Consider the following 19,285-nt stretch of genomic DNA (forward strand, 5'->3'; position numbering starts at 1 on the left):
AAAAAAAAAACTCTCAAATTTGCAAATCTGGACTAAATTTTGACTGAAGTCCACTTGCATAGACAAGTTCAGTGAAAGTTTAGCAGCAACCCAACCTCTACTCTTTATAAGAGAAGTCTGAAGTGTCTAGTTCAACTACACACTCTTTTCACTGTTTAAGTATCAGGCAAAAAGCTTGATTCTCATCAGTGATTCTATCAGCAAGCTAAAGGATATGGACAAACCACTCCCCCTCACCACCATACACACACTTTAAAATGTCAGGGGAGTAGAGAGAGAAATGGCAAAGAATAAAGTGAGGTCCTTAAAATTCTTCAAGGAAAGAAACTAATGGTGAATAAAAATATGTGTGTGGTGGGGCAGGGATGGGAGGAGGAGAATTTTTTAAAAAGTTTCTGTAACAAAATATCAAATTCTTATTCTCATTTTTGTGAAAATGGGCGAGTTATTGGCATAAAAAGGCAAACCAAATCAAAACACAAACAAGGAAATGAGAACCAGTTCCACAATGCCTTGTATGTTACATTTTTTTTTTACCTCAAATTAAAATCTTCTTTCAATAAAGAGAGGTCATTTGAAAATCAAAGACAGAAATGTTGCTTAGAAAGTTGAGGAAGCAACAGCATTTCTTTCTGGCATATTCTTTGTTTGGCACAATCCCAAGTAAATAGACTTTACAGACATCATGTGGCTCTTCACATTTAAAATTTCTACTCTAAAGTGATTACTTTCGGGCTAAACAAACAAATCGGTTGAACGAAGCCCGTAAACAGGCTAAGCCTGGCATACATGGACACGTGTGATGCATTCTCCGCCCCAAAAATGGAACCTAAAATAAAAAAGAAAAACCAAGTCAGAACAGGAAATGCAAAGAACAACAACAACAACAACAACAACAAAACCCCAAACCTATTCTTGAGAAACATCTGAATAATAATAGCTAGCATTTATTCAGTGTTAACTAGTAATCAAGCAATATGCTCAACTTTTTACGTATTATCCTTTTCCATCCTTCCAAACACTTTGTGAAGATGGCAAATACTTTAATTACACTCATTTTACAATGAGAGACTGAGGCAGAGAGATTAGTAACTTGCCCAAGGTTACATATCCAGAACTTGAAGCCTGGCTGGCAGTTTGACCAGAAAGACTAAGCGCTGACCATCATTTTTAATTCTTTTTATAGTGTCTTGCTACTGAAGCTCCTCAAGAGCACCACCACTATGGGCATGCCCACATTTAAATAACAAGCAAATATAAATTCACTGACAATGAGCAATATATAAATTCACACGTTTGCACGCAGGTGTCAAAGGAATCAAAATTCTGGGGTGGAGGGAATGAGGAGAAACAAGAGGAAAATTAAGGACGGAGGGAAGCTCGATTTGCTGAAATGGAACAAACTAAACCTCGGCTTAGGGAGAGCCAGCAATGAAAGTTCAGCTTCATTCCGAGAGTCATTCAACCAATTTTTCTAAGAGCCCTGCCCATGCCATCAATAAAGCTGGGTTGAGGAGGGTCAGCTAGCAACTGGCATCGTGGTTCTCTGTGCTAGGGGCAAGTGGAGCACACTCCAAATATATATGCTTTCTAGAGGCAAAGAGCAAAAAAAAAATCCTTCCTTTCCTAGGAATGGTGCCTTCTTGAGAATCTGCCTGCTTTGCAAGTGATGTGGAGAAAGTTTAACACCAGGCCTAGAGGTGGTGAGAGTCAACGAATTTGAATGGCAAATCACTCAGATTCAGGGTAATGCAAGGGAGGCAAACTAGTACAGACTCATGCCTCAGGAATCTTCTATAGTTTGCTCATAGCAGGAAAATGCATCCTTCTTGTTTTTCAAACTCAAATGCTTTATTGGGTGTCATGCTAGTTTATTTCTTATTCTATTCCACCAAAAGAGGCCGCCCCACACCAACTATCTGCCCTTATGAGAAATCTGAGATGCATCTTCCAGATGCTTTCTTAATAATTTTGTTATACATAAAAAAAGAAGAGAAAGGAAGAAAATCTGTCTGCAGACAGTGGCAGAACCATTCTAAACCTTATTTTTGGGTTGAACTGATAGAACAGACCCAATTCTATGGTAGTCCAGCAATGGTCAAGAATAATTATTCTGGATGTTAACTTTGAGTGGTACCATGCTCATGTTCTTCTTACCTCCTTTTTTCTTTTTCTTCTCTTCCTCTTTCTTCTTTCCTGCCTTCCATTTCCAAAATGGTTCTGGAAGGGCCAGGGAGATGATTGAGATCAATAAATACAAATGGAAGAGAGAGAAGCAGTAGGAGAGCAGGATATGTATGTGGTGAACAAGCAGAGCCTTCCCAGTTCCTTTGTCTTTTTTGAAAAGGCATTACTTTCAAGGCTCTAACAACAGCATCCACACACGGGTACCATGGCCATTGGCACCATGCAGACTTGTACTCAGAATGGTTCTGTCACTGTGTGTGTCAAAAGATAGATACCTGGATAAATGGCTTTTTTGTTGCCATAGAAATATGTAAGAGAAGGCAGGTGCATCTGGATTGGCTTGGACAATTACAAATGGATAGTATGAGAAGTTACAATCAACGAACCTTACGATCTGTTCTGAGACTTTGAAAGCTTCCTTTTTGCCGAGCCTAAAACTGCTACATGGGCCAGAGGTTCTCCATTGGGGGGTGGTGCTTCCCCCACATCCCCAGGGGACATGTGGCAATATCCAGAGGCATTTTTGTTTGTCACAATAGGAGGCAGTACTATTGACATCTAGTGGGTACAGGTCAAGGATGTTCTTAAAGATCCTACAATTCTCAGGACAGTTCTCACAGCAAAGAATTATCTGGCCTAAATGTCAGTAGTGCTGAGGTTGATAAAAACTAATACAGGCAGTAATCTCACGAAAAAGGAGCCTGAAGTAAGTGAACTGAAAATTATAGCAAGCACGTCAAACTGTTACACATGGAAAATACCATGCATGTTTCTTCATTCATTCAACAGATATTTATTGAGTGTCACAAACATATCAGGCTCTATTTTAGGTGCTGTGGATATAGCAATGAACAAAACAAAGAAAGCCCCTGCCCATCATAGAGCTTAAATTTTATTTACAAAAGATAGATAATCAGTAAAATAGTTTCAGCTACTAATAAGTACCCTCATGGTGCTTATGGTCCTGTGCGTTATGACACTGTGGTCACTCTGGTTTGTCAGCACCAAAAGCAGTCAGAAAAAAAATAATAATACCAGCGGCCTGCCATAGGCCAGGCTTCATAACGCATTGTATATGAATGTCATATCAAACCTATGTGTCAGATTTTCTCTTCCAAATTTTGCTTTTCTCAAATACTACCATGCCCAGACACCAGATTCTTGTGGAAGGAGACTGGTCTGTTTTATTTATGAGCACATAACACTTAGTCTGGTACATAGGAGATACTCAAGAAAATGTCAAATGCCTATCTCCTTCTCCCACCCCTGCCCCCACCATAGGCTGTGACCTCTCTGAAGGCAAAAAGACAACCATCTCAGGTCTTGTGGCCTTCCCTCACCCCACATACTGCCTCTCACCACTGAGCAGGCCCAAAGTGATTCATACCATTGAACAGAGAGATGGATTTACCGTGGACCAAAAGAAGCCGGATGCCCTTGTTCGCGAAGACCCCTTCAGGGCCTGGAAGGGACGCTGACAATGTATTCACAAGGTCATATGTTTTTGTGAACATTTAAAAATATCTCTATACTATTCATTTTCTTATTGACAGCACTAAGATTGTATAAGCCTCACCTGGATCTGCCCCAACCGACTTCAGCATGATTAGACTCTACAGCAGGTCCCTCTATAACAGGATGCCCTTTTCATATTCTAATCAAACCCAGTCCCTTTTTCAAGTTCCAGTCTGTGTTTTTCCCTTCCTCCCCCAAGCCTTTATTAACTACACCAGCCAGTAGCAATTTTCCTCTTCCCCTTTCATCTGAGAGTTCCTGATGACAAAGACCATGATTTCTGAGAATATGATATGCTCGGGAGATATTTGGCCAATTTCTTGACTGGCCCATTCACTTCTAGATCTACACATATTGTGACAAATCTAATAGGTAGATAGTCACCAATGCATGAGCAATTGTTTACAGAAGACACATATTCAGATGTGCAAACATAGTCAAGGAGCTGATCATTCAGTCCAAACTTGGTGGTTTATTTTAGAATCAACTATATACTCAATTCAATGTTTCTATTAGCCTAGAACTCCAAATAGCAAATTCCAGAAGTTACCAAGGGAGAACATTCAGAACTTTAGAGAAAGAATGATTCTTATCTATTTTCAGCACTTTTTAAAAGAGGAAAAAGCACTGAATGACATGAAACAAAATGTTTTTGATTCCTCTCAAAACAGAGTCAATTATGTTAAAGAAAGAAATATAATGAGATACATAAAAAGCCTAGTCATGTGACATTAAAAAAACCAGTCCTATTATAATTTTATTTGTAATAAAGCCAGTTTTGTTACAACTTATTTCAATAGAGGTATATAGTTTTTAAAAAATCAAATGGTAGAATGGTGCATAAAATGAAAACTAAAAGTCCCACACTCTCACAGTTTCTGGTTTAATAATTATGTATCTTAATTTGGTAAAGTTTTAAATTGTTTCTTCCAATTTTTTTTGGAATATGTATACGTCCATATAACCCTGAATATATAATTACTTATCTCCTGCTTGTGAGTAGAGGGTTAACAAGGGGCCTGGGATGATGAAGGCCACCCTGACACTGACCTGGGCCTTCAACTGCACTGTGTCCTCAGAAGAAATGAAGGAAAACAGTTTGGAACAATGCGTTGGCCTCAATGCTTGTCTGGAATTGCACTTGGGTTAGGGGAGCTGCTAGCATGAAGGCCTGGGGTCTCTGGGACAAGGAGAGCATAAAAGATTTGTAAGAAATAAGAGTGGTAGATTCTGTGGATCAAGGGGACCCCCCCATACACCTTGGCTCTCATCTTTGGTAGCCACCAGGACCCCATTGGATAAGAGGGCAAAGGAAGTTGTGTGCTTGGGTAGCTGCTGAGCTCCCAATGAAATGAGGATGTTGTATCTCCTATACTGTGTCCTGTAGACTAGGTTAATGTAGTATTAGACCAGTGGTGCTCAACCAGGGTGATTGCCATTACCCAATCCCACCCTCCAAACTCCCCCCAAACCTTTGGGGGACATTTGTCATAGTCTGGTGACATTTTGATTGTCACAACTAGGGAGCAGGTAGAGGCCAGGGATACTGCTAAACATCCAACAATGCACAGGACAATCCCCAACAACACAGAATTATCTGACCAAAGATGCCAATAGTGTTCGGATTGAGAAGCCCTGCATTAGACGAAAACACATTTATGTCAATTATTAGCATATTGTGCTCTCTTCCACTTCTCTTTCACTGCATGTTGTAGTTATTTAAATTATATTTTAGTTGGTATTTAAAAAAAAATTTATACTTCACTCTGAAATTATAATTATGTTTATAATGTTTCGTCATAGGTCGATTCTAAAATAGAAACAGGTAATAATTTTTTAAATCTTCCATTTTCTTTTTACATTAACAAAAGACCCAAGTTTTAATTGGAATTTTTTTCTTCAGAAAGGAAAATGTATTGGTTAAGTTTTGAAGCACCGCTAAAAAGAAAAAATAAAAGCAAAACTGATGCTAAAAATGTTGACAAAAAAAGTGGAAAATTTTTTTAAAAAGATTAATTTTTTGGAGGAAACAGTAAAGTTGAAAAATTCACAAAATAATAAGCAATAAAAATGAAAGTAATAATCATATAGTTAATTATAAACTTCCAAAGCCAACAGGTAAGCAGAATGTGATGGAAAAGGCTGATCTTTGTAAACTCTGAAATTAGTAGAAATTAAAATAGAGGTCCTTTAAAAACAGCAAAGTATTCCCTGTAGACATATGATTCAGTAACTTTTTCTTAATTGTTTAAAAATTAATTGTTAAAAATGAAGACATGTTAAAACTATTATTTGCCTAAAAACGTGTTTAGAAAACATGGTCTCTTTAGATGGGCTTATATTTTACTCTGCTTTTGAATTATTAAATGCAAAGTTAAAAGCCATACAATTATAAAAGAATAGCCTAGCAGTCAGTGACTGCAAACTCTACAAGTTAATTGATGCATGTGAAATAAAATAGTAAAATGAATTCAGTGGTTGGTTATCAATTCCTACATATGGTTCTCAATTTCATTCAGTTCACTTTATCAAAATAAACAGACTTTAGTGGCTAATGGCTAAGCCAAACCAGAATGGAAAATTTAAAATTTAAACAGGTGTAGTCTTCACCCATTCATAGCATTCTGTTTTTAAAACACTAGTTAATTGAACAAGTTAATTCATTTTTTTTTTCTTCAACAAAATGGGGGGAGAGAGTAATGAACATATCACATTAAAATAGTATTTTCTATACAGTGTCTACATTTTTACTACCTACTAAGTCATAAACTTCAGAGCAGAGTTTCACCAGGACACATTTGTAAAATTTTTTTTCTCGTATTGTTTTGAATACAGGTGAGAGCTATTTTAGAAGAAACTTGATTTTTTACCAGTATAGATTAATTTCATCCAGATAAGTAATAACTCTGGGACTAAAAATAGGTCACTGAAATGACCTATAAAAAGGTATTTTCCAGAATTAAATGAAATTGAAAACAACAACAACAACAAAAGAATAGAAAAAAATAAGTGTAACAAAGAGCAAGTTCTTTGAGAAGTTTAATAAAATTGACAGACCCCCTGGCTAGACTCACTAAAGAAAAAAAAGCAAGGACACAAATAAACAAAATCAGGGATGAAAGAGGAGAAAATATGACAGACACCACAGAAATACAAAGGATCATGCAAGAATCCTATGAAAAAATATATAACACCAAATTTAATAACCTAGAAGAAATGGATAAGTACTTAGAAAAATACAACCTTCCTAGACTGAATCAAGAAGAACTGGAAAATCTAAATAGACTGATCAGGAGTATGGAAACTGAAATAACCATCGAATACCTACCAAAAAGTAAAGTCCAGGACCAGATGGCTTCATCAGTGAATTCTATCAAACATTCAAAGAAGATTTAATACTACTCTCCTCAAACTCTTCCAAAAAATCAAAGAGGAGGCAATTCTTTCTAACTCATTTTATGAGGCCAACATTATCAAAACCCTATAAAGATAACACAAAAAAAGAAAACTACAGACCAATATCTCTCATGAACACAGATGCAAAAATTCTCAATAAGATACTAGCGAACCGAATACAGCAACATATTAAAAAGATTATACACTATGATCAAGTGGGCTTCATCCCAGGGGCACAGGGATGGTTCAACATATGCAAATTGATTAATGTGATACACCACATAAACAAATAAAATGACCTTATTATCTAAAGCATGACCATATCGATAGATGCAGAAAAAGCCTTTGACAAGATACAGAATCTATTTCTGATCAAAACACTTAACCAAATTGGTATAGAGGGAACATACCTCAGCATAACAAAGGCCATATATGACAAACCCTCAGCCAACATTATACTTAATTGTGAAAAACTAAAACCTTTCTAAGATCAGGAAGAAGACAAGGCTGTCCACTATCACCACTGTTATTCAATGTAACATAGGAGGTCTTCCGAGTGCAAGAGAAATATATCAAGCAATCAGGCAAGAGAAAGATATAAAAGGTATCCAAATAGGAAATAAAGTCAAACTGTCAATATTTGCAGATGACATGATTCTCTACATAGAAAACCCTAAAGACTCCATAAGAACACTACTAGAAACAATAAGCAAATACAGTAAAGTTTCTGGATACAAAATCAGTGTTCGAAAATCCATAGCATTCCTATACTCTAATAATGGTCAGAAAAAGAAGTGGAAAAAATAATTCCTTTTGCAGTTGCAACAAGAATAATAAAATACCTAGGAATAAATCTAACGAAACATGTGAAGGACCAGTATAATGAAAACTATAAGACCCTATGAAAAGAAATTGAAGAAGATACAAAGAAATGGAAAGATATTCCATGTTCTTGGATTGGAAGAATCAACATAATTAAAATGACCTTGTTACCTAAAACATTATACAGATTTAATGCAATCCCCATCAAAATCTCGTTGGCAGTCTTTAAAGAAATAGAACAAAAAATCATCAGATTTGTATGGAAGCACAAAAGACCCCAAATCACCAAAGCCATCCTGAGAAAAAAGAATGAGGCTGGAGGCATCACTCTGCTCGACTTCAAATTATACTACAAAGTGACAATCATCAAAATGGCATGGTATTGGCAGAAAAAACAGACATACGGACCAGAAGAACAGAATGGAGAGTCCAGAAGTAAACCCATGTTTATATAGGCAAATAATTTTTGACAAAAAAGCCAAAAACATACAGTGGAGAAAGGAAAGCCTCTTCAATAAATAGTGCTGGGAAAATTGGAAAGTCACCTGCAAAAGAATGAAACTAGACTACTGTCTATCACCGCACACCAAAATTAACTCAAAATGGATTAAGGACCTGAATATAAAACCTGAAACAATAAATTGCATAGAAGAAAACATAGGAACTAAACTCATGGACCCTGAACTTAAAGAGGATTTTATAAATTTGACCTCAAAGGCAAGGGAAGGAAAAGTAAAAATAAATGGGACTATATCAAATTAAAAAGCTTCTGCACAGCAAAAGAAACCGTCAACAAAGTAAAGAGACAACCATCCAAATGCGAAAATATATTTGCAAGCAACACCTCTGATAAGGGCCTAATATCTAAAATATACCAAGAACTCGTACAACTCAATAACAACAAAATACAAACAATCCAATTAAAAATGGGCAGAGGACCTGAACAGACACTTCTCCCAAGAAGATATACAAATGGCCAACAAACATATAAAAAGATGCTCAACATCGCTATTAGGGAAATGCAAATCAAATCCACAATGAGATACCATCTCACACCTGTTAGAATAGCTATAATCAACTGGACAAGTAATAATAAACGCTGGAAAGGATGCGGAGAAAAAGGAACCCTCATACACTGCTGGTGGGACTGCAAATTGGTACAGCCACTATGGAAAACAGTATGGAAGTTCCTCAAAAAACTAAGAATTGATCTACCATATGATCCAGCAATCCTTCTACTGGGTATTGACCCTGAAGATTTGAAAACTCATATCCAAAAAGATATTTGCACACCGATGTTCATAGCAGCATTATTCACAGCGGCCAGGACATGGAAGCAATGGAAGTGTCCTATGATAGATGATTGGATAAAGAAGCTGTGGTACCTATATACAATGGAATATTAGTCAGCCATAAAAAGAGATGAAATACTGCCATTTGCAACAAAATGTATAGACCTTGAGATAATCATGCTAAATGAAATAAGCCAGAGAGAAAACGTTGAAAATCCCATGATATCACTTACATGTGGGATATAAACCTAAAAGCAACAAACAAGCAGGACAAACAAACAGAGACCTATGGACATGGACAACGGATTAGTGGTTACCAGAGGGTAGGTGGGAGTGGGGATGGTAGATAGGGTAAAAGGAGTCAAATATATGGTGACAGAAACACATCCAACTATGAGTGGTGAAGAGACAATGCCTTACTGTTGAATTGTACACCTGAACTTACTGGATTTCAATGTCACCATAATAAACAAACAAACAAACAAAAAATGTATTTTCAAGACAAAAATAACCAATAGGAAAAATTATAACATCGAGTTCTAGAAACACATTTCAAGTGTGCATCTGAATAGGGGGAAATTTCAGATCTGACATAAAATATTATTTTTTTAGTACTTCAGTTCTTTTGTCACTCAATTCTACTATGAAACCCTAATCATCTGTTATTATTAAAACTATGATTAAAACGAAAGCATAGAGATGTACCTGTTTATTGGAGAAGAATGATTTTTTACTTGTAGAATTGATCTTGCACGAAATCTGAACCAGAAGCTACATAGGAACTGGAGAAAGAGCTTTTTTTTTGGTTGTTGTTGTTGTTGTTGTTTATTTATTTGTTTTTTGTTGTTGTTTTTTAAATATCTCAGATTTGGAAAACTCATTGGAACTATAGGATAAAGCAAATTTAAACTCTGGACTATAATCCCCTCTTATCAACACAAAACCTTTTGGGTTACTTGGACTAAAAAATGTTCAAATTAAACATGACAGCAGCTTTCATGGAGTACAGTGGTTAAGACCATGCACACGGTGGAACATTAGAAGGAAATGTCTAGTGTCTGCCCTCTGACCTATCATCTTGTGATCTTGACCTGTTACTGAAATCCACAGAGGCCTAACGTTTCTGTGTGGAGAATGTGATAAAAACAAGCCTACTTCACTGGCTTGTTGTGAGTATTAAATAAGAACTACATATACAACATTTAGTGCAGAATATCTGGCACTTCACAGCATTCAGCAAGTGGAAACTATTATTCCTGTTAATACAAAAATGGTTCCACAGATTTTGTCACTCTTCACTTGTTTTAGCAAACAGGTTGTGTGATTCTAACCTAAGGCATGTGAGGATATGTTAAAGTTGTACAAAGACAACATAATTCTTAAAGGAGAAGGCTGAGTTAAGAGTAAGCCTTTCAACGGCAAAGACTCAAATGTACAAAAAAATGACTCGCATTTGATAAGGGTGATGAAAACACTGAGATCAATGCCAAAGGCAGCTGGACCAGTTTCACCTCCTTGTGGGGGTTTGGCATTGAGACAAACAACTAATGGTTTAAAACCTTTCTCTGTTCTAAAATATCCAAGAATAAAAGCTTCATATCATGTTTAAAAATGACAGTACAGTCTTGAGTGATAAAACCACAGGGAGGAATATTCTAAATGCAACAGGAAGTATTTCTCAAGGAAACCACAGGAAAGCCTTATTCAGTCTTCAGATAAGTCCAAACAACCAGAGTCCCTATTACATACAGCTCACAGAGCTAAATATAAGCCAATTTATTTCATTACATTTATTCCAAGAAAGTCAAAATATTAACTGTTATCTGCTACTGTGGAGTACAGGGAAGATGTTTGATTTACTACAGTTTTAAACTCTATACTACATGTGGGAAAAAAAAAGATAAAAAGTAGAGTTCAGTTTTCTCTCATAACATAGAGAGAGAACACTGCACAGAAACTGAGCTCTGCCTCCAACAAGCCACCTGGCCCAGGGCATATCCTTCAGTGCAGCTAGACTTCACTTTACTGCTGGGTTAAATGAGGATGTGGGACTAGGAGAGCAAGGCATTGCAACCCAGCATCCATGGGGGATTTTGCTAAGATCTTACTGTGCTTCAAAAGTTTTGAATCTGAAGGGCAAGGACTCTCTAGGCTCCCCACACTTTTCTGCTCCCTCCTTCCTCCCATCCACCACTTCCTGATGCACTGTAAACCTGTTTGGCCCCTGCAGACAGAACAGTCTGCAAGACAGCCTCTAGAGCCCTATCCAACTCTGCCATCGTATGGTCATACCACTTATTGTCAATAACTTTTCAAAAATATTAAGTCGCTATGATATTGAACTGTTAGATAATGAAATACAATGAAAATTAACTATCATTAACCTCTGGGATTGTGAACAATCTATCCTTTAACTAGAATATTATTTATGATATTCTGAAAAACAAAACAAAACACAACTTATTTACTTCTGTCTTCTCAGTAAGTCTGATATTAAAAGTCTTTTTAAGAACTTCTATGCTGATTTCTGTAAAGAAGTATACAGTGGTCTTATACATGTGTACATACATATATATATGTGTATACATATTCCTAAATGCTTTTAGCAAATGCCTGTGTTTGAAATTATTTTTATGAAATGTCTTTAATGCCATTAAAGCAATTATATGAAAATGATCACTAGAATAAGGATGTTAGAGGACACTATTCTTTAAAATGGAAGGGGAGAGGAAAGAGGAGGTGATTTTCCATTGTCATCTTTTCTAATTTCCAATTTCAAGCACATTTCCCTGGGCTTCACATCAAACAGGCCTTGCTTGGAGTTAGGGCACCACAACATAAGAGAACCAACATGAATATAAATATACATACTAACTTTACGAGTCAGTGGATGGCAGCTGTCTCCTACTTTGCCCATAGGTGTACATATCCTTATGCTCTTAACCCAGATACTAACAGCACAGCACATGCCTCCACCACACTGGGGGTCCTTGTCGCAAGCCTGAAATTAAATAAACAGATAAATATAGATAGTGGGGAAAAGTCTTGCTTAGGAAATCTAAAATTAGCAATAAAATATGCACTTTAAATATCCAACTGTTACAATATTAGCAATCGCATATACAAAAAAAGAACTGTAATCTTCATTTGCTTGTACATATTTACCATAAAATCTAATTAGAAAAGATTTTCCTGGTTTTTAAAAAAATGGTGTAAAAAATTGCCAACGTGTTATAAAAATCTTAAACACAAGATTTAAAAAAATCAGCTGTCGTTTTCTAATGTTTTATGGCTGGATTGGCTTTGAACTTGAAGAATGAGTCTATGTTACTCTTATACCACACATGGCCATTAGGAACCACATGAATCAAATCATAAGATTTTATAACTATTAACTGTAGAATACATTGGGCCCAATTTTAAAAAGAGATTTAAATAATCTATATGTAAGCCATGAAATGCTCAGACCCATAAAGGCACTGATGTAAATTTTTGAAATACACATTTTCCCTTTCAAGTATTTGTATTTTGGTTCATGACATTTGATGCTTCTCGCACCACTGGCTTGATTTTCACCATTTCCACTTTAAAGAAAGAAACCTCATAGGTTAAGAATGGACAGATCAAGACTTTTCCCTTTGTTACCATTTTCTTCCCCAGTGAATAATTTGCAAAAAGACAATTATTGGCTTAGGAAATACAGACATGTACTTTACAAAATCAGTTGAACTATTCTATCAGATCCATTAGATTAGGAAATGCAATTATCAACAGTGATTACTCACTCAAGTCACCTACTCCCAGTATAAAAAGTAAAAATACATATAATAATCTAAGAATCAACTGTAGAGGAAATTGAATTTCCATACTCTACTAAATAGAAATAATGAAGTGTAAATTTATTTGCATGAGAATAGATCTGAAGAACAATTGTTCTTTCCTAGAATCAACAAAAAATAGGATGCTTTGTTTAAATGGTGTTCAGTAATCTATTTCGCTAGCAATAAGGTAAAAACATTCTGTGCTACATATCTAAGAAACTAAAAAGTCTATAATTTAGGCACGAATTTAATTGTACATTTATTGGTCACAGCTAAAGTATTCCTTCAAAGTTCTTAGTTTTGGGGACAGCCATAACTTCTTAAAACAAATATATGGGCACACTCTTATTCATTACTTTTCATTAAAAGTGACCAACTATCTTGCTTTAGAATTCATTTATTTCCTCCACTAGAATTTTTTTTTTCAGTCTATGTAAAACAAGCATCTAGACAAAAACTACAATTTTCACCTTGGAGTGTTTGAACATTTATAGAAAAACATCTAAACAATTCCATTTCCCCACTTTTATCTGTACTCCAGAAATCATGTATACATGACCATTACACTCCATAAATAAGATGTTCGGCACATGATCTTTTCCAATATGGTTTAAACAAATTGATGTGAACATATAGTCATTTTATAAATGATTACATTTATTACCACCCAAAAAGTAAATATTTAAGGTGGAGGTTTCGGGCATTATTTTATTTCAGCAGTTGTTCAAGACCTTGAATTCTGAAGCCCCACCACCTGTTTTTATAAGACAATCAAAATCCAGCCAAAATCTTTTAAAATTCAATCAATCACTTGGATGTTTAACATCCTATAGACAATATGTCTAGATAAGTTACTTAGATTTTCCTATGACTCCAGATGGTTTCTTTCATGGAGACATAATTCCATTTCTTTATTGCCATGTTACGTTAGAGTATTTTTAAAATTCCCATTTCATAACACTGATTAAAATGACAACAACAAAAGAGCACACACAACTATATAACAAGCCTAGTCTAAATCTAACAGAGAAACATCCAGTGTGATAAAAATTTCATTTTGTAACAAGAAGCTTCAGTTCTTAGAAATATTTACAAAGAACTGCATAGGTTTATATATTTTTAATTAGACAGCTGTTTCCTGATGCCTTTCATCCTTAAACCACTGCAGATCTATTCAAACTGTGTTGTTCCGTGAATGGAACAAAAAGATACTTATATTGCAAAAGAATTTTGGGCTCAGAGGATTAGGAGAAATTTAAAATGAGTCAGCAGGGGAAGAGGGGGAAAACTAATCATGTTTCAATTCTCATGTACTAGAAAGACGTGTAAAAACTTTTTTTCAATCACACAGTCTGGCTACTGACAGAGCTATTCAAATATCTTTTGTAAAAAAAAAATCCGTAAACCGTAAACTATTTTAATAAATATCACAACACTTATAATTATCTCTTGGATAGAACCAAATACTGTTATAGTACAAGGGCTTAAAATGTGCCCTAAGCCTATTAATTAACATGGAAACAATAGAGCTTTATTTTCTCAAGACAATAACATTTTCCTTAAATATAAATGTTATTTCATTATCTATGTATCATCATTTGAGACATGTAAGTTTTATTTATGAAATGATTTAATGGAAGCATAAAATAATTTCATACTTGGAAAAAAGAATAATGCAGTTGAACAACAGCGTTTTTGCAGTTGAATGACAGCGTTTTTGCACTGTTGATGAAAAGTAGACTAGATTTTTAAATTTTGTACTGTAAATTCATCCTTCAGATCCGCACAAAGAAAACTGTTGGTGAGAGTAGGAGAAAACTGAACTAGTTCCTACTTCCAAAAATGATGAAGACATCTTCTCTAAGTTGAAATATTTACATGGCCACCTATTCCATAATTATGCCGGAGCACTGGAGGTGCTTAATAAGGAATTGGAAATGGAAACTTTTAAGGAGAATCAAGAGGCTGAAAAAAAGAAAAGCCCTGGGACACAGAAGGAAGCGTATGCATTGCTTTTCAAAACGCACACATGGCCTCGGACCAAGTTATTTCAAAGGGTTTCTGCGGAGGATGCATGAGGAACAAACTCTTTGACTACAGGAGTAGGACTCTCGGGATGTGGGATATTCGTTTTGCGCCTTTTCATTTCAGAAACGGGCCCTGAAATTTTAAGATTCCAGGCTGGAACGCCTCAAATAAAAAAAAGAAAAAAGTGCTTGAGAAGACTCTGAAAAAAACTTCCAACTGAATAGAAAAACAAACAAAACACGAGTGAGGTTGTGCAAATAAGGGAGACACAAGCAGGAAAAAGTGGTCATTAAGGTGATCGGATGAAGCTTTGGTCACTTTTTCTTCCAGAGTGCGTCAAATGTCCCGCGCCGTCTGCCGCTTTGGAGCAGACCACTTTTCTAAATGCGCCAAGAGGCGACTGAGGCAGGTGTGCCCGCTCAGAGTGACCCTCCCCATGCCCCTCGCCTCCCTTTTGCGGTCCCTTCCTCAGCTCCCTGGGCACATCACGGGCGCGCCTCCAGGCAAACAGGTGCGCCGGGACCGCTTACCCCAGTGATGACGGCGGCGTCCCCGGCGGGTGGTGTGAGCCGCAGCGGCGGCAGCAGCAACAGGAGCAGCAGTGTAGCGCAGCGCGGGCTCCTCATGGCGCCCTCGGGACTGGCGGCGGTTGGGGGCCGTTGGGGGCGTGGGGCCCGGCGCGCTCACTAGAGCGCGGAGCAGTGGGCTGGCGGGCTGGCGGGCTGGCGGGCAGCTCCCGCGAGCCTCCGGGCCGTTATAAAGGCAAGCGCAGCGGTGACTCACGCCCGCGCCCGCCCGGCGGCCGGCGCAGAGGGCACGGCACGGGCACACCCCCACGCTCACACGCGCGCCCACCCGGGCCGGCGGGCTTCCAAGATGACACGTGCCAGCGCGCGGCGCCCCGCACCCCCTCCTTGGGCGCCACGCAGGCAGAGCCCCCAGCGCGGTGCCCCGCTCCCCGCCATTCTCTCCGCACAAGACTCGCCGCCGCTGCCTTCGCACGCGCTGGAATCGCTTTCCTGGGCTGAGACACACTCATTTGCTGTCCTGGTTTCCAAAGCTCCACGTGCTCAGTGCCGACAACTTGCAGCTCATTTGTTCTACAGATGTTTAGGAGGCGCCTACTACGTGCCAGGCGCTGTGTAGCCTCTGAATTTGTTCGTTTGTTCGGTAGGTCTTTACAGAGCGCCCGCTGTACGCCAGATACTGCCCCGGGTCTGTCCTCATGGTCCAATAACAGCAGAAAAGATAGACATCAAACAAATAAACTGGAAACGTGGAAGACCAGGAAAAAGAACAAAGGGAGAGCAAAGTTACCCTTAATCCCACATCCCTGGTGACAGTGAAGAGTTTGTCTTTCCAGCTGTGGGAGTCCAATTTATTTATTTCATTTCAAATGCTTTCCCTTTATGCTCACATCTGTTCCCGACCCTCTCCTCTCTGATTTTTCTCACATGCATTTCCTCCCTTCTTTAGCATCGCGCCAGCTTCAGGCAGAGCAGCTCTGGATGCTGCCAAAGGGAAATTAGAACGCCTGGCTTTGCGTGCCAGCCTGAGGCCCATGGAGCCTAGGTAGGCAGCTTTCTCTTCCGTTACTTTCCATCCCAGGAAAATCACCCTTCAGTCTTATGCCATACTGCGCGTTACTTTGAATTGTTCATTTGTGCCTCATGGGTTCTAGGCCACCCATGAGAGGGAGAGTGACAAATTTGCCCTCCATCTCTGACCCAAGCCTAGCTCCAAGAATTTCAGCCTGTTTTTGCTCAACGAATATGATTTCAAGAATACCTAGGGGTGACTACACCAAATTTGGGAAGCCCAACTTTCTTCCTAAATTGTTAGAACTGCAGGCTTTCCCCTCGTCGCTTAAGGACCACAAACCGTTGAAAAGCAGATGTGTCTTTCAGCCTCTTTAAAAAACGCAGTAAGGAGAGTCGGGACAAAGTTACTTTCAGACTGTGGGGCTCCCCCATGCCAAAGCATTTAGACTAAATATAGGGTGGGGGAGGGGGGAAGCAGGCAATTATCCGAATGTTAAACAGCTGAATATTTAGAAAACCAAAGCTTTTTTTTTTAACCTGTGTTTTCATGTTTGAGAATTGTCCTGAAACCAACCAACCAACCAACCAAGGAATCAAACTCTTTTTTAACTTTTAAAAAATTGTTAAAATTGGACTCAGTAAAATAAGTGGAAACAGTAGCAAGTGACAGATTGGTGGAAAGTTTCCTTTTCCAGTCTCCATGCCAACGCTAGCATGGGAATGCTGCTGGGTAAATGTAAAAACCAGTCAACATGGATTTTAACATTCCTACAACTGTTTAAAAAAATGGTTTATTTCATATTTGCTGCTATTGACTGCCAGCTTGGGAATTCCGTGCTTCTCCAAGCATAGAAAACAGAATATGTCTACATAAGAAAATTAGATTTCAAAAGTGGGTGGCTTCCTACATGGCTGTTTAGAAAACAATCCTCATAAGGCTGTTTTGAAGCAAGGTTGGAAACACTTAAAAATAGGGTTGGTTTCATCTCATGTTGTTTTTTGATCATGTTTCTTTGAATTATTTTAATGTTTTAGAAGAGAAATGAAGGCCCCTGATATGACAAATCTTTGCATCCATGGCCAAGTTAGAAAATTGAAGTCTGAAAGTTAGTTCCAGTCTACAAAGGGAAAGATGAAATGTTGAATTTGGATTAGTTCATACAAATAAGTTAGGAAGGCCAGCCAACCAACACTGAAATAGAAATTGAAGAGTACCTTATCTATTCCATTCTATTTCTTACTGCAACCTGTTGGTATTGCTACATGATCAAGTCAACTTAGGGATAACTGTATGAGGAGAACCCAGTTTTGTGTAATTCAGAGTGTAGATTACCATATTCTAGAAGACCATCAAAGGTTGGCTGAATCGAAGGAGCAGTACAGGAAAGTTCATAGGACCTTGGGTTTGTGAATCAGACTGACCTGGATTGGAATCCTGAGTGACCATTGGACAAGTTATTTAACCTTTCTAAGTCTCTGTTTCCTCACCTGTAAAATGAATATAAAATACCAACCTCATGGGTTATAACCTCTATGGAGTTTAAAAACTGTAATACCTGTAAAGTGGTCAGCACAGGGCCTAGAACAGACTAGGAACCCTGTTAAGGTAACCTCTTATCAAATCTTATTATTAGGCATCATCTGACAATTTCAGCTAACACTGATATAGTTTTTTTTTTATTTTATTTTTTAAATTTTAATTCAGTTCATATTAGCATGTCTGGTTCATTCAACTCCTTCATTGCAATACCGGCAGGGCAGGGACTGTTTAGTTTCTCTGCCTTCCCTTTGTCTGTAATGACCAAGGTATGAAGGTATCTGCTGCATCGAGCTTTAAACTTCACATTATCCTTATTTTTCTTGATCTTGACAGATTTGGCATCCTTTCATCTGGCTGTGAGCAGGAAGTTTTTGATCTCCGCAATCTTGGGAGGCATAGCTATGAAGCATGGAGAGCATGCAGCCGGTACCTCAGATTACCCCTGTATTCCCCGCATGCTGCCCCAGAGACACTCACAGCTGATATAGTTTTTTTGTTTGTTTGTTTTGCTCACCAGATTAGGTTATATATATACTCATTGAGATCAGGATCCTCATGTCTAATTTCCCACACATTCCTCTTAGCACAAAGCACAATGATAGGCATATAAGCAGACACTCAGTAATTAATTGATCAACAGAATATATCTTATTGAGGATAGTCCAGAGACAGGTCACAAGCAAATGATGTACAGTGTAGACAGTTTTAATTTACATGGACTGATTAAATGTAGTCATTAAAAAGCTAAAGGAATAGATACTTTACCTTTACTGGCGATTCAGTAGACATGTGACTAAAATAAGGTGAACCGGAAAACTCAAACCTGTCTCATGGTAGTTACTCTGGGACCCAGGCTGGTGAAGGCTTCATATCAACATGTGCTTATGATTGCCAGTGTAGGGTGGTGTAGTGGATTAAATTGTATCCCTGTCCCCCCGAAAGCTATTTTTAAGTCCTAACCCCCAATGGTTATGAATGTGACCATTTTTGGTAATAGGGTCTCAGTAGATGTTATTGATTTAATATGAGGCCATACAGGATTAGTGTGCGTCCTTAATCTAATGACTGGTGTCTTTTTAAGAGAGGGAAGAGGGAGATTTGGACATAGAGGCACAAAGGAGACACACATACACAGGGAGAAGG

At 37.9% G+C, this 19,285-nt stretch overlaps 1 protein-coding gene and 1 pseudogene across 2 annotated transcripts; both read right to left on the reverse strand.

The window, feature by feature from the left end:
* Positions 1–672: 672 nt before the first annotated feature.
* On the reverse strand, positions 673–15,690 carry PROK2 (prokineticin 2). 2 transcript variants are annotated; one of them, XM_011381002.1, is made up of 4 exons: positions 15,592–15,690; positions 12,088–12,213; positions 2,158–2,220; positions 673–829 (listed from the first exon to the last, which is right to left on the reverse strand). In XM_011381002.1, exons 1-4 carry the CDS (start codon positions 15,685–15,687, stop codon positions 725–727), a joined length of 390 nt encoding a protein of 129 aa, XP_011379304.1. In that variant the 5' UTR covers positions 15,688–15,690; the 3' UTR covers positions 673–724. The 2 variants fall into 2 exon arrangements, with proteins under 2 accessions (XP_011379304.1, XP_011379306.1); XM_011381004.1 differs by lacking the exon at positions 2,158–2,220.
* A 2,618-nt stretch (positions 15,691–18,308) lies between these two features.
* Positions 18,309–18,539, reverse strand: LOC105306098 (annotated as a pseudogene).
* Between the last annotated feature and the right edge of the window lie 746 nt (positions 18,540–19,285).

The sequence above is a fragment of the Pteropus vampyrus genome, unplaced genomic scaffold, assembly GCF_000151845.1.
Source record: "Pteropus vampyrus isolate Shadow unplaced genomic scaffold, Pvam_2.0 Scaffold420, whole genome shotgun sequence".
Classification (NCBI taxonomy): Eukaryota; Metazoa; Chordata; class Mammalia; order Chiroptera; family Pteropodidae; genus Pteropus; species Pteropus vampyrus.